Here is a 15,687-nt window from a genome sequence, read left to right as displayed (position 1 = left end):
CTGAACCCTCCCAGAGATTGCCTGCCACCTTAATTCAACACATCGCAACTGACCTGGGTGAGAAAGTACCTCTTATAGCACCCTGAGTTGGACTTTTTAAGGCCTTGTAACTGTAAACTTTGACCCCAAATAAATACCCTTTCCAGAAGCCAACAAATTTCTGGTACTTTGCATCTGCACATCTCTGGCTGACCAATACAGTTGTCATACTGTTCTATTGTCTGTCTTCTTACCCTTTATTTTACCCTCCCTAATAATCTTTATTTCTGGCGGCAGACTTGGTCCAGTGGTTAGGGTGTCCGTCTACCACACGGGAGGTCCGTGGTTCAAACCCCGGGCCTCCTTGACCCGTGTGGAGCTGGCCCATGCACAGTGCTGATGTGCGCAAGGGGTGTCCCCTGTGTAGGGGAGCCCCATGCACAAGGAGTGCTCCCCGTAAGAAGAGCCACCCAGCGCGAAAGAAAGAGCAGCCTGCCCAGGAATGGTTGGTGCCACACACATAGAGAGCTGACACAGCAAGATGACACAACATAAAGAAACACAGATTCCCGTGCCGCTGACAACAACAGAAGCAGACAAAGAAGACGCAGCAAATAGACATAGAGAACAGACAACCGGGTTGGGGCGGGGGAGGGGAGAGAAATAAATAAACCTTTAAAAAAAAAAAAACTTCATTTCCAAACTTTTCTCCAAATCTCTTGCGCCCTTGTTTTTTCCTTTCAGCTTTCAGCCTGCAGCACTTTCTTTAGTATCTCTTGTAATTCTGGTTTTTTGGTAACATATTCTGTCAGTTTTTGTCTGTGAAGACTTTGAATTCACCCTCACTTTTGAAGAACAGTTTTGCCAGATACAGAACACTTGGCTGGCAGTTTTTCTCTTTTAGTAACTTAAATACATCATACCGCTTTCTTCTCACCTTCATGGTTTCTGATGAGAGGTCGGCACTTAATCTTATCAATTTTCCCTTGTAATTTGATGCTTTGCTTTTTTCTTGCTGCTTTCAGAATCCTCTCATTATTTCTGATTTTTTTTTTTTAAAGATTTATTTATTTATTTAAATTCCCCCCCTCCCCTGGTTGTCTGTTCTTGGTGTCTATTTGCTGCGTCTTGTTTCTTTGTCCGCTTCTGTTGTCGTCAGCGGCACAGGAAGTGTGGGCGGCGCCATTCCTAGGCAGGCTGCTCTTTCTTTTCACGCTGGGCGGCTTTCCTCATGGGCGCACTCCTTGCGCGTGGGGCTCCCCCACGCGGGGGACACCCTTGTGTGGCACGGCACTCCTTGCGCGCATCAGCGCTGCGCATGGCCAGCTCCACACGGGTCAAGGAGGCCCGGGGTTTGAACCGCGGACCTCCCATGTGGTAGACGGACGCCCTAACCACTGGGCCAAAGTCCGTTTCCCTATTTCTGATGTTTGTCATTATGAATAGTAGGTGTCTCGGGGTAGGTCTATTCGGACTTATTCTGTTTGGGGTGCACTGTCTTTCACGGATATTGATATTTATGTCTTTCATAAGGGCTGGGAAGTTTTCGTTATTTCCTCAAATATTCTTTCTGCCTCTTTTTCATTCTCTTCTCTTTCTGGCACACCAATAAAGTGAATGTTCGTGCATTTTGCATTGTCATTCAATTCCCTGAGCCTCTGTAATATTTTTTTTCCCAATCTCTTTTCTCTTTCTGTTCTTCTGTCTTTTCCAGTACAGATGTTTTGTCTTTGAAATCATGAATTCTGTCTTTGAGCAATTAAAATCTACTCTTATGAGCCTCTAATGTATTTTTAATCTCGTCCTTCGTGTCTTTCATTCCCATAAGGTCTGCTACTTTTCTTTGCAGGCTTTCAAATTGTTCTTTATGCTCTCCCAGTGTCGTCTTCATATCCTTTATTTCTTTAGTCATGTTTTCTTCAAATTCTTTGAAGTGATTTAGGAGAGATGTGTGATCATCACTGATCAACAGTCTTAAATCTTGTATCTCTTAAGGAATATTTGATTAGTTCCTTTGGCTGGGCCATTGCTTTCTGTTTCGTAGTATGGCTTGTAATTTTTTGCTGATGTCTAGGCATCTGAATTGGTGAATTTACTCTGATGGTCAATTTCTCTCTCTTGCCTATTGTTTTTTTTTTTTTTCTTTGTCCTCACAGCTCTTCATTGATATTTAGTTCAACTTATTCTAAGTCATTAAAAATTCCTGGCTTAAGTTTCAAAATTGGGCCAGAGACTCCCTAATGGGACACCGAGTTTCTCCCAGAGGCAGGATACAGAGAGCACCATACATAGTTTTTGTCTGTGCAATTTCCACCAGCAGATGGCACTAGTCAGCACACCTTTCCACCTAGGTGTTTCAGTTTGGGCTTTCCTGTGTTCCTGTGCTGAATCTCCAGAGCGGAGAGTCAAAGCAGGCTCTGCTGGCATTCACTGAGGAAAAGCACCCTGACTTCCCCTCCCTTTTCCTTTCAAACAACGGACAGGGAAGAAGATGTTCTTCCCCTCTCAGTCAACTGCAATGAGCCAGGGGTTTTACCCCTGCTTAATATCTTGGGGGTTGGGGAGGGGAGCCCTTTCCGGCCTCCACAGAGGCTTGGTAACTCATGTTTGTTGTTTCGGCTTCTTCATCTCCCTGTTCCTCACCCTCCTGGGAGTTGTGTAGCACCGTCCTGTCTGCTGACCCCCAAGGCAGGTCCCTCGGACAGCTTTTGGCTCTTTCTCCGTTGTTTCTGGGACAGCATTGAGCTCTACCTGTTAGTCCATCACCCTCTTCCCACAATTGCAATGCTTTTTTTAAAAAAGGCATTGTTATTTTGGCCCCACCAGCACACGCAAAACGTTTGAGGACTTTGGGGTATCATGTTAACTACTGATGATTTAATGACTTATTTTGTTCTCTTTAATTCCTGGATTCACAGATTTACGGTTTCTGCAAGTGAAAACTAAATCCACTCACTCTGACATTTGTTTCCCTCACAAGACCAGTAAATAGAGAGCGTGATTTTTTTTCATGACTGAAATCTTGCCATCTGCCCACAGTCATAACAAATTTTAAAAGTGATGCTAATATCGCATACTAATACTGAGAAATGCTCTCAGTATTGTTAGAGAATGTAACCCCTACTGACTATGCTTTGCATAAAGCAACATGTATCTCCGTTCTGCCTAAGAAACAACTGCATCCCCATAGTCCATTAGATATTTGAATTCCCGAACCTCAGAGACCTAGTGCATCTACTTCATTAAAATTTTAATTCAATTATGAAACATTTTAAGTACACAAAAAAGTATAAATTAAGAAGTATGTTTGCATACCTCACTGATATTAGACTCAACATGCTGCATTATTTGTTTCAATGCTCCCTCATAGGAAGGCAGAGATAAAATGTTACCTATATATTTAAAGGCCTACCTACATCCCTTCCACCCTTCTTCCCAGAAGTCAGCAAGTACCATTCCCTAGCATGTATTTGTCTATCTACCCCTTACGCATGTATGTAAAGACAACATGCACCATAAATATGTTTGTCTCTTGCTTTTTGGCTCATTGTTTTTGAATGATTTTATATATGTGTGTACATATATGTATATATATATATTTATATACATATATATAAAACTGATTAATTCTTAACTACGGTATAGTAGTCCATTTTGTAAATTCACCATCATTTGTTTACCCATTTACCTACTGGGGGGCCACCTAAGCTTTTCCTCCCTACCTTTTCCTCTTTACAAAAAGCACTGCAATTAAGCATCATTGCACATGTAGTCTTGTGCACTGGGTGTGAATTTCCCTAGGAAAGAGACCTGCAAGTGGACTGCTGTTCATGAGTACCACCATGTTCACGTTTGCTAGGTAATACCAAACTGCTTTTCAAAGTGACAAACAGGCAAAGAAGGGCCATATGAGTGAGCTACAGTTGGAGGCAGGACAAACTGAGAATAAGGGAAGTGTTACGGCAGGAGGGAGAGAGATGACAACATGCTTCAGGACCCACATAAAAGACACACATTGAGATGTTTGACTCTTACGGTCATAGTTTTGGAAACATCTGTGGGAACACTAAGTAGGAAGACATAAGGAGAAAGAGAGAGGTATTTGTCCAACTAACAGTTCAATAATTCTTCACTGAGTCTATAGTCATCCCAGCTGAGTGCTGTAGTTACAAGGGGGACACAGATGGTCTAATCAGAATCACTATCACCTTTGGCAAATGGGCTATTGGTAGTTTTTTTGCTTGGAAATTTGGCTTTTGAGACTCCAGATCATACTTTCTGTGTGAGGGAAGGTTTTGTGGTTGGATAAATTACCCCAAAATGCATTTTAATCTTGTTTTATAAAAACTAACCTTTAGTCCTCACTTTCTTTGCAGCTTATATTTAAATAATTGCCTATCAGTACGATTATTAATAAGCTCCTAGGAGTTTTATTAGACCCAAATTTAATTGTGTGTCTCCCCCAAAGTAGGAATCATGAGAGCAGGCACTTTATTTAATTGACCCTAGTCGATGGTTCAAAAAGTATTTATGAAATGAATTAACAAATTCTAACTGTTCACCATTAAGTAAGTTACCTGTAGATTTTAAAATGTACTTCTTTTAAAAAGTTAAGAAGTTTCCAACTATATTTAGCTTTTACTATGAATGGCCACAGAATCTTACTTATCAAATGCTCTTTACACATCTACTGACATGGACATATGGTTTATATCCATTACACTGTTCCTGTGGGAAATTACAAAAGATCCTCCTTGAACTTGAGATAAATTATAAGAGTTTAAATGGACTTTTGCTTGTTTATTTGTTGGCTTATTGCTGTATTTGAATTCCAAACAGTTTATGCGGGATATTTAGCATCTGTATTGATCCTCTGGGGTTACGGGTTTACAAGTTTATACTAACCTTATAATGTGAAATGAAGAGTTTTATTAAAATGAATTACCCCTTTCCAGTTTACATGCTATCATTCCCTAGTACTTTAGTCCCATCTTGTACTTATACTCTTAAAGTGAAACATTATAAATGTTGTTTTAATCAATTCTTATTTAAATTTATTCACATATTTATCAATTGATATGCTCATAATTTTTTCTTGCATCTCATTCTTTCATTCAAGTTTCAGTATCCATTTCCTTGAAACATAAAATATTTCTTTAAATAACAGTCTGTGAGTGGTAAATTTCCTCAACCATTGTCTGATATTGCCTTTATTTCTCTCTTTTCAGGATGATGTGCAAATCTAGGCTAAAAAGTTATTTTCCTTCAGCACTTGGAAAATAGTATTCTTTTGTCTCCTGACCTATTGAGAAGTCTACTATTTTCTTCCTAATTGTAGTTCCTTTGTAGGTAATCTGTATTTTCTCTCTTTTTGCTTTTAAAGTTTGCATGTGGATTTGTTGTTCTACGGTTTCAATTCTATGCAACTAGGTATAAAATGATTTTTAATTAATCCTACTTTGAATGTGTGTTTCTAGAATCTGAGAATCTATGCCTCTAATTCCATAAAACTCTCAGTAATTATTTTCTTGAGTATTACCTTTCCTACATTTCCTCTATTTTCAACTTTGTACCATTTGTTAGAAATATGTTAGAACCCCTCATCATTCATGTTTCTTACTTTTTCTTTCACATTTTCCGTATCTTTATTTCTGCTTCTTTAGGGTAATTACCTGAGATTTATCTTCTAGTTAATTTGTTTGCTCTTCAGTTATATCAAATCCATGGAGATTTTAATTCCAGTTACTGTAGATTTATTCTATTTCTATTTTGTTATTTCTTAAAAATATTCTTTTTATAATTTCTTATTCTATTTTTATATTTTCAACATCTAATTAATGGCTTTAATCATTTGATAGGTATATTGTACATTCTCTTTAGACTGACATTCTCTCAACTAAAGTTCTTCAGGGTCAAATCTAAAGCTTGGTAATTGTGACTGCTTATTCTCACTCGTAATGGATTGCTTCCTATTAGAGACGGAAGTGTGTGTTTTTATATATATATATATGTGTGTGTGTGTGTGTGTGTGTGTGTATAATATTTTTTATTTTTATTACCTGCAAATTCATTTTTAGTGGGTCTTATTCTTTTGTTGTTAAAATCCCTTGTGTTCTGGGTGGTAAGATTGTCACTCCAGAGAGTTTTTGCATTTACTTCTGCTTAAAGACTCAGAGGGCCAGGGTTAACCAGTCCATTTTTTAATGTCTTAAAAAAAATAATTAAGGACTGTGTGGATGGTGTAAATTCAAATCCCAGACCTTCATGGGACACAACCAGTGTTTCAATTTCTACCATCTTAAGTCACATTACAACAGGCTGATTTCTCTGTGGCCTCTGGGAGTGGATACATGTGTTTCTAGACTCTTCTTTCATTGAAATAAGCAAAGTTCCTTTGAAACAACTTTCAAAGGAAAGCCTCAGTTTTATTCAGGGGGCCTCAGATCCAATTCCTTTTCTGGTGTAGTGCCAAGCCTTGGTCCATTTCTGTATGAGCAACAAAACCCAAGCTCCAACCTTACTAAGACTGGCTACAGACCACCTGCCTCCTGACCAGGAGAGCAGAAACATCAGCTCATTAACTTGATTTCCTGATTTTCCTTTACCTCTTCATTTCTGGTACCTGGGTATCTCTCTCTCTTTTTTTGTGGGCTGAGCCCAGCAGTTAAAAGAATCTTCATTATATTTCATCCTGCATTTCTGTGTGTTTGTAGGAGGAGGGCTTCCAGTTATATTAATTAGCTATACAGTCACCTGATTTCCTTTCCCTAATCTTTCAGCTAATGAAACTAAGGCCAGACAGGTTAGTAATTTGCTCAAAATTAGAATACTAAACAAAATCACAGTGTTAAAATTTTTCAATATTAATTCATTTTCTTGTTATTTCAGGTATTAGAATATAAAATACACACATGTGTATGCATACACCAATATTCTACCATATCTTATCAGCAAGCCATTAGAAAACATGAATATAAAACCATATGGGCTATGCATCTATGGATCTATATACACCAAATAGTCATTTTTACATGAACAGGGAAAATGCTAAACTGCATCACCTAAAACTCAATTCAAGACAAAATCAAACCTGGTTCAGAATCTGAATTTTCTCTTGGAACATCATCATAAATTGCTTCTTCTGGATCTGGAATAAAAGAGAGGAGCAACTTTAAAAACTGACCAAGTCTAACCCAGTGCAATTTAAATTTTATGGGCCACAGCCTCCGATGACAAATAATGTTAAGATTATTCAAAAAGTTAGTTTATAATGGTAATTAATGGTATCTTAGTAAGGCATAAACATTATGTTAGGAAAGAATATTGTGTTGGGAATTGAGAATCAGCTATAAAATATCACCAACAGGTAGTTGTTATGGTTTCCATGCAGTTTTACTCTATTATATTGTATTCAATGTTATATCTTTATGTTTCTTTTAAACACATTTTTAGGTATATGAAATTAATGTGTTTTGATATACAAAAAATACACAAAGGTTGAATACAAAGTGTCATAAATGGAGAACTCAACTGATGCTGAAAAAAAACGGGAAACCAGTGGTGACTATAATGTTTTATCCCACTGGATATGAAAAGTAGTATAGCCACATGCAAGGATATTTTTAGCTTTCAGGAGAAAGTTTCCCAAACTCTATTATGAGCAGCATTAGTGTTCCATGAAATTTTAAAAGGTTTTCTTAAAAGGGGGGGGAGGCTCCATCGACAAAATATTGAGTATATACTATATAAGATGATTATATAGGAGAATAACAATAAAATTTGAATTTTTAAAAAATATTTGGAAGAGTTGCATGTATTTCCTGGAAATCAGTTTCTTAAAAATGATCATGCAAACTATTTTCCAAAATATTCAGTTATTGGTGTTACCTGCTACATAGAAGAACATCCAAACCACCAGGCATTATTTTACTGCAAACCATAATGTAACTGAGTGTTAAACAATAAAGGATGGAAAACGAGATAAATAAAACTTAACTTTACCTCTGATTTCTAATTATTGTTACTAATCCCCTCTTTACTGGGGTGGGGATGTGGCAAACTCAGTACTCTCTTGCTGTTGTCAAGCTTCCATGTTATAGATGATTGCTTGCTTTTAGTAATATTTATTAACTGCAACCACTGTAAATATTTTTACTCCTGTTAGATAATATTGAGAGACTGCTAGTTTACAGAGCTTACTTTCAATATAGTTATTCTCATTAACTGTCATCTGGATTTAAAAAATGAATAATGGAAGAAATTCAGCCAAGTTTTGCTTTAGAAATAAAATTGCTAGACAACATGTCAATAATCTGATCCTGACTTAACAGCCCTCAAGCAGAATCATCTAATTACACTAAGTCCTTCTTTTGACCATATCATAATTAAAATCATAATGAAACATTCCAGGAGATAATTCAATAATTAGGAGACATCTAAGATGGTTCTACCTTGTAATTACACAGAGATTACTGAACCAGTGGATAATAAAAGGGGTAATTAGGAAAGTAATCTTTACATTTCTTTTAAAAATTAAGAGAAAATAAATCTACCTAAAAAATATTTTCATGGCAGCAGACTTGGCCCAGTGGTTAGGGCGTCCGTCTACCACATGGGAGGTCCGCGGTTCAAACCCCTGTCCCCCTTGACCCATGTGGAGCTGGCCCATGCGCAGTGCTGATGCGTGCAAGGAGTGCTGTGCCACTCAGGGGTGTCCCCGTGTAGGGGAGGCCCATGCACAAGGAATGCACCCCGTAAGGAGAGCCGCCCAGCGCGAAAGAAAGTGCAGCCTGCCCAGGAATGGCGTTGCATACACGGAGAGCTGACACAGCAAGATGACGCAACAAAAAGAAACACAGATTCCCATGCCACTGACAACAACAGAAGTGGACAAAGAAGACGCAGCAAATAGACACAGAACATACAACCGGGGTGGGGGGGGGAGGGGAGAGAAATAAATAAAATCTTAAAAAAAAATTTTTTTCAGGGGAAGCAGATGTGGCTCAAGCAATTGGGCTCCTGTCTACCATATAGGAGGTCCAAGGTTTGATGCCCATGGACTCCGGATGAAGGCAAGCTGGTCCGTGTGGTGAGCTGGCCCACACAGAGTCCTGGCCTGCGTGGAGTACTACCTCACACAGGAGGGCTGACCCATGCAGAGAGCTGGCACAGAAAGATGACACAATAAAAAGAGACACAGAGGAGAGAGAATAAGAGACACAACAGATCAGGGAGCTGAGGTGGCACAAGAGAATGATCGCCTCTCTCCCACTTTGAAAGGTCCCAGGATCAGGGAAGCGGACTTGTGCCAGTGGTTAGGGCATCCATCTACCACATGGGAGGTCTGCAGTTCAAACCCCAGGCCTCCTTGACCCGTGTGGAGCTGGCCCATGCGCAGTGCTGAGGCGCGCAAGGAGTGCCCTGCCACGCAGGGGTGTCCCCCGCGTAAGGGAACCCCACGCGCAAGGAGTGCGCCCCGTAAGGAGAGCCGCCCAGCGCCAAAGAAAAGTACAGCCTGCCTAAGAATGGCACTGCACACACGGAGAGTTGACACAACAAGATGACGCAACAAAAAGAGACACAGATTCCTGTGCCACTGACAACAACAGAAGCGGACAAAGAAGACACAGCAAATAGACACAGAGAACAATGTGGGGAGAGGAGAGAAATAAATAAAAGAAATAAATCTTTAAAAAAATGTCCCAGGATCAGTACCCAGAGCCACCTAATGAGAATACAAGCAGATACAGAAGAATACACAGCAAATGGAGGGAGTAGGGGGAAATAAACAAATAAATCTTTAAAAATTATACATATTCAGCCTTTTAAAACACATGTGGAATAGAAGATCTGGTATGTCATCTGGTCAGTGGGTTGACAACCAATCACACACCTGTCTTCAAAAATGGTACCATGAGGCATTTTTGGGACACTGGAATTACTCTGCATGACATTGCAACAATGGATATGAGTCATTATACACTTTATACACTTTGTTAAAACCTATAAAAGTATGCGGTGCAAAGGGTGAACCATAATGTAAACTACAGATCATGGTTAGTAGCAATGCTTCACTATGTGTTCATCACTTGTAACAAATATACCACATTAATGAAAGATGTTGTTAATGGGGGAAAGTGTGGGAGGGGGAGGGGATGGTATATGGGAATTTTTCTAAGTAGCTTTTATGTAATCTAAAGCTTCTTTAGAAATAAAAAAAGAGAGAACCATGAAAATGCATCTCATTGGGGAAATGACAAGGAAGAATGATCTGTTAATGCCTCAATAGTCACATGCTGATTGTGGGCTGGAAGGCAGTGTCAGATCCCAAATCTATTAACTGTTATGACAAAACGAAACAATCAGTAGGAGGTATGTGCTGTGCTTGGAAGGATAATGCTGAGATAATCTGACAAGAAATAAAGTAATGGCTCCACAGAGCCCTGGGAAAACATGTACATATTCAGTTTTTGTTAATAGTTTAAGTAAATGGCTTTACTTTAAAAGTTTAAGATATGCTTCAGAACATGAGAACAATCAGCACAGTCAGAATAAAACCACATTGTCACCTGCTGACAAATGTTTGTCCTGAGCTTGGTAAGGATTCAGAGCTCCTGGTCTGATACTTACTCTCCATCCATGCTGTGTTGGCAGGATCTGCAACCCATCGGGCTAAGGCACTGTCTTCTTTATTGACTTGATCTTCACTTAAAGAAAACAAACAATAAAATGAGATTACTGAAAAAATTCCAATCATTAGGTTTCTGACTGCTCCCAAAGTATATATTATACATGACACTAGTGTATATCTAGTATCATAAGATCTCCCAGATATTTAAGAAAATTCTAAATTCTTATTTTAACTGTGGTATGCCCTTTATATGCATACTACAGTATCTGGCATGGCAGAAACATAAATGAAATATCATCCCTCAATTTTCTTCCAGTTTTCCATCAGAGCTTTTTTGTGGGCTACTATGTGCAACACACAGTGTGTGGAGACATGCATGAGTAACACATGAGCCTTCTTGGGCTCAGGTAACAAACAGGTTAGCGGAAGAAAAAATATTTTTAAAAAATCACAAAAACAGTCAATTACTCAAATGGAGGTATGTGCACAGTGTTACTGATGTGCCAGATCAGAAGGAGTCTCGCACAGAGCTGGGTTTTATTCTGTATGCAATGGGAAGTCATTGGAATGCTATATTCAGGAGCATGGTAAGGTCAGATTTATTGAACAAATATTTATTGAGGGCTACTTCTATGAGACTCATAGTTTTTGACATATGAATCCAGCAGTGATTGAAACAGACAAAACGCCTTGACTTTCTAAGCCTTCCATTCTACTGGGAGCACTGTATAAAGATAACCTAAGCAGCAATGCAAAAAATTAACTGAAAGGAAAATATATTAGAAATAGTGCAAGTATCTAGTGATAAATCAGGAAAGTCTGAAAAATTTATATCTGGAAAAAAAGAATCATTTATATAAAATTACATGGAATACAGTGCAGCATTTTCAGAGTAAGTGATAGAGAAAGTATCATTGCTGTGGACAGTATCTCCTTCTTATTTTGTAATAAAAAAACTTTATTTTTAGAGAAGTTACATCAAACGTACAGGGGATTCTCATACAACCCACCCACTCACACATTTCCCCCTACTATTAACATCCCACGTTAGTGTGTGACATTTGTTACAGTGGATGAACCAATATTGAAGCACTGCTACTAACCAAGGTCTAGAGTTTACACTATGGTTTACACTTTGTGCTGTACAGCTTTATAGGCTTTGACAAATGTATAGTGTCATGTATCTGTCATTTCAGTATACCAACTGCTCTATAATATCTAAAGCCCCTGTCAACCTGGAGCAGTCAGTGCCATCATCCAAAATTCCTCAAGATGGAGGCATGAACAAACATAAGGGAGAGTGTATTAGTCAGCCAAAGGGCTGCTGATGCAAAATACAAGAAATTGGTTGGTTTTTATAAAGGGTATTTATTTGGGGTAGGAGCTTACAGATACCAGGCCATAAATATAAGTTACTTCCCCCACCAAAGTCTATTTTCGCGTGTTGGAGCAAGATGGCTGCCAATGTCTGCGAGGGTTCAGGCTTCCTGGGTTCCTTTCTTCCAGGTTCTTGTTTCTGTTTCCTTACGTGAGCTTACTTCCTGGGGCTCCAGCTTAAGTCTTTGGTATCAAACTCACACATCAAAAACCCTCAACTCTGTCCTTTCCCATGCCTTTTATCTCTTAGTCCCCACCCACCAAGGGGTGGGGACTCAGCACCCGAATGATGTGGCCCAAAGTTCTAGTCATAAATTAATTATGCCTAGGTACAGACCAGATTACAAACATAATCCAGTATCTATTTTTGAAATTCATAACCATATCAAACTGCTACAACTCTACCCTCTGAATTCCAAAAAGACTTATAATATTTGAAAAAAAACCTTAAATCAGTAACAATGCAAGTACAAAATCGTATCACAATCAATTTAAAGAAACAGTTTGTCTTGGGGCAAAGTTCTGTCGGCTATAGACCTATGAAACTTACAAAACAATTTTTCTGTTTCCAATACACAAAGGGACAGACAAAGGATAAACGTTTTCACTACAATAAAGAGAAATTGGGAGGGAAACATGAGCCATGGGTCCTCTACAGTTCAGTAAACTTACAGGACATCCTCCATTAGATTTCAGTCTGAGAGTCATTCTTAAGATGATGGTTTCTTTTCTTTGGCCATATGGGGACCTGCCGTTTCCACATTGCCCAATGGCCATTTTCTTGGTTCCACCCTCATCAAGCATCTGGGTGTTGACCAAGCTCCAGACCTCTCCCTCCAAGAGCATTGGGGTGATTGCCACACCTTACCCAATCTTTGGGTTAGAGTCTTAACCCCCCTAGCACAGTGATGTGAAGACAACATTCCCACTAACCTTTGGCAAACAGGTTCAACCCTCTCAGAGCAACGAGTTGACCACCTGGCCTCCCCTAACCTTTGGGGGACAGGTCCACCCCTCTTAGACCTGTGGAGTGCTGACCTTAACCACCTTAATCCTTGGTGAATGTGCTCCACCCTCTCTGTACCCTGGGGCAGCAAAACTCTCCCAGAACATTGGACAGGAACATTCACGCTCTTCAACGGCTGGCGCACACTCACCCTCTCTGTACGCATGGGTGGGGTTCCTCTCTTGGCCCAAGGTGATGTCCTAATTCCAGATCCCAACTTCCATGGATTCCCTCTTAAAGCTGTTTCTCCTTCAATCTCTCCTTTCCATGTCCTTTTTATTCCAGGCTGACAGTGGTTTTGTTCATACAGCTCTCTCAAAAATCTTGTTGGTTTAGCATGCAGGAAGCAGAGGTCCAAGCCATCAGACAGTAAGACTTTCCACAAGTCTTTCCTAGATAACTGCATCTTCAATCTTGATTTACCAGTTTCAAGTTTAGTTAAGTCCTCCAATGGGGCACTTCATCTGGGAGCTTGATTTCTGGAGGCTTGGAATTTCCAGAATCAGTTTCTGTTTTCTTTGTGCCTAACAGTTCAGTTCTCAGCATATCTCTCTTATCTAGCATTTTGCTATAAACTGCGAGCAGAAGCCAAGCTGCATTCGCCAGAATTACTTTGAAAATTTCTTCAGCTAAATGCCCAGGCTTGCCATTTTCAAATTCTGCCTTCCATAAAACACCAGGAGTTAATCTTGTTAAGTTCTCTGTAACTTTAAAACATGGATTGCCTTTCCTCCAGTTTCCAATAGTTTCATCATTTACTTCTAAGGCATCATAAAAAGTCTCTTTGGCATCCATATTTTTGCTATCAACAGTCTCTTCAAAGCACTGTAGGTCTTTTCTTTCAAGCATCTCACAATTCCTCCAAAAAATATCCCTTACCCATTTATAAAACCGTTCCAGCATTTTGGTAATTGGAAAAGCACTTCCCCACTCCTCGGTACCAAATTCTGTATTAGTCAGCCAAAGGGGTGCTGAAGCAAAATACCAGAAATTGGTTGGTTTTTATAAAGGGTATTTATTTGGGGTAGGAGCTTACAGATTCCAGGCCATACGCATATGTTACTTTCTTTTTTTATAAGATTTTTTATTTCTTTCTCTCCACCCACACTGTTGTCTGCTCTCTGTGTCCACTCACTGTGTGTTCTTCTGTGTCCGCTTGGATTCTTGTCAGTGGCACTGGGAATCTGTGTCTCTTTTTGTTGCATCATCTTGCTGCATCAGCGCTCCATGTGTGCGGAGCCACACCTGGGGAGGCTGTACTTTCTTCGTGCAGGGCAGCTCTCCTTACGGGGTGCACACCTTCATGCGGGGCTCCCCTACGTGGGGGACATCCCTGCGTGGCAGGGCACTCCTTGAGCGTACCAGCACTGCGAGTAGGCTGGCTCACCACACAGGTCAGGAGGTCCTGGGTTTGAACCCCGGACCTCCCATGTGGTAGGCGGACACTTTATCCATTGAGCCAAAGCTACTTCCCAGCATAAGTTACTTTCCTCACCAAAGTCTGCATTCATGTGTTGGAGTAAGATGGCTGCCTATGTCTGTGAGGGTTCAGGCTTCCTGGGTTCCTCTCTCTTCCAGGGTCTTGCTTCTGTTTCCTCTGCAAGCTTAATTCCCGGGGCGCTCCAGCTTAAGCATTCAGCGTCAAACTCCAACATCAAAAACCCTCAACTCTGTTCTCTGCCATGCCTTTTATCTGCCCTAATGATGTGGTCCTAATGATGTAACCCAATCAAAGCCCTAGTCATAACTTAATCATGCCCAGGTACAGAGTGATTACAAACATAACCCAGTATCTATTGCTACAGCGAGTGTAACCGTTAACCGAAGTAGATTTGTTATTGCAGTTATTATCATGTAGTACAGAAGAACTTGTAACACTGATACAAAGATAGTGGTTACAAGAGGTTCAGAGGGGAGGGGCAGGGAAGAACAGGTAGATCAGAGGCCATTTTTAGGGCACTGGAATTGTTCTACATGATGATACTGCATGGGCAGTATTTCTTTTATTATTTCTTTTTTGCTCAAAGTTCTAATGAATAGTGAAATACCTCCAAGATGGTAAGGAAGATGGAAAGAGGAAAGGGCTTGAAAATCTCCAGGTAACAATCACTTTAGATAGTCAAGGGTGTGCTATATAACATGTTATTGTTGCGGATGTTTGTAAAAAATTAAGATATAGTCCCTGTGCTTAGATGAAGATTATATCACACAAAAAAGAGTATTCCTGTACTTTTTAAGTTTGAAATTTTATCAAAATAAAAAGTTACTAAACAAGAAAAAATATGAAGCAAACATGAATAGTTTTGAAAAATTATTCCTGCTGATGCAACAAGATGATGCAACAAAAAGAGACACAGATTCCCAGGCCACTGCCAAGAATAGAAACGGACACAGAAGAACACACAGTGAATGGATACAGAGAGCAGACAATTGGGAGGGGGGGGGGTTGGGGGGGGAATGGGAGAGAAATAAATAAATAAATAAATCTTAAAAAAAAATTATTCCTGGATGTTTCCATATGTTTAAAAACTTTCTTATTTCTGGAAAATTATTTGAGGCTATTATTTCATTTGATATTCTTTCTCTTCTAAAAATTTATGCTTCCAATGAATATATCTTTTCACAACATAATTTAGATTACCAATAATAACATGCTACACACTAATTTTTAATTATATATAGATTTGTGATCTCT

General features: G+C 39.5%; 1 protein-coding gene across 12 annotated transcripts in view; it reads right to left on the bottom strand.

Moving 5' to 3' along the window:
* Positions 1-15,687, bottom strand: part of ARHGEF10 (Rho guanine nucleotide exchange factor 10) — a 169,723-nt gene that overhangs the window by 107,641 nt on the left and 46,395 nt on the right. For all 12 annotated transcript variants that reach the window (XM_058288003.2, XM_058288001.1, XM_058288006.1 and 9 more), the window contains 2 exons: positions 10,609-10,685; positions 7,070-7,126 (listed from right to left, as the gene is read on the bottom strand). In XM_058288003.2, the coding sequence (XP_058143986.1) occupies positions 7,070-7,126; positions 10,609-10,685 (134 nt within the window). The remainder of the gene's footprint in view (positions 1-7,069; positions 7,127-10,608; positions 10,686-15,687) is intronic.

This window comes from Dasypus novemcinctus, chromosome 25 (assembly GCF_030445035.2).
Source record: "Dasypus novemcinctus isolate mDasNov1 chromosome 25, mDasNov1.1.hap2, whole genome shotgun sequence".
Lineage (NCBI taxonomy): Eukaryota > Metazoa > Chordata > Mammalia > Cingulata > Dasypodidae > Dasypus > Dasypus novemcinctus.
Note: the sequence above shows the minus strand (reverse complement) of the source record. Positions and strands in the feature narration are given on the sequence as shown.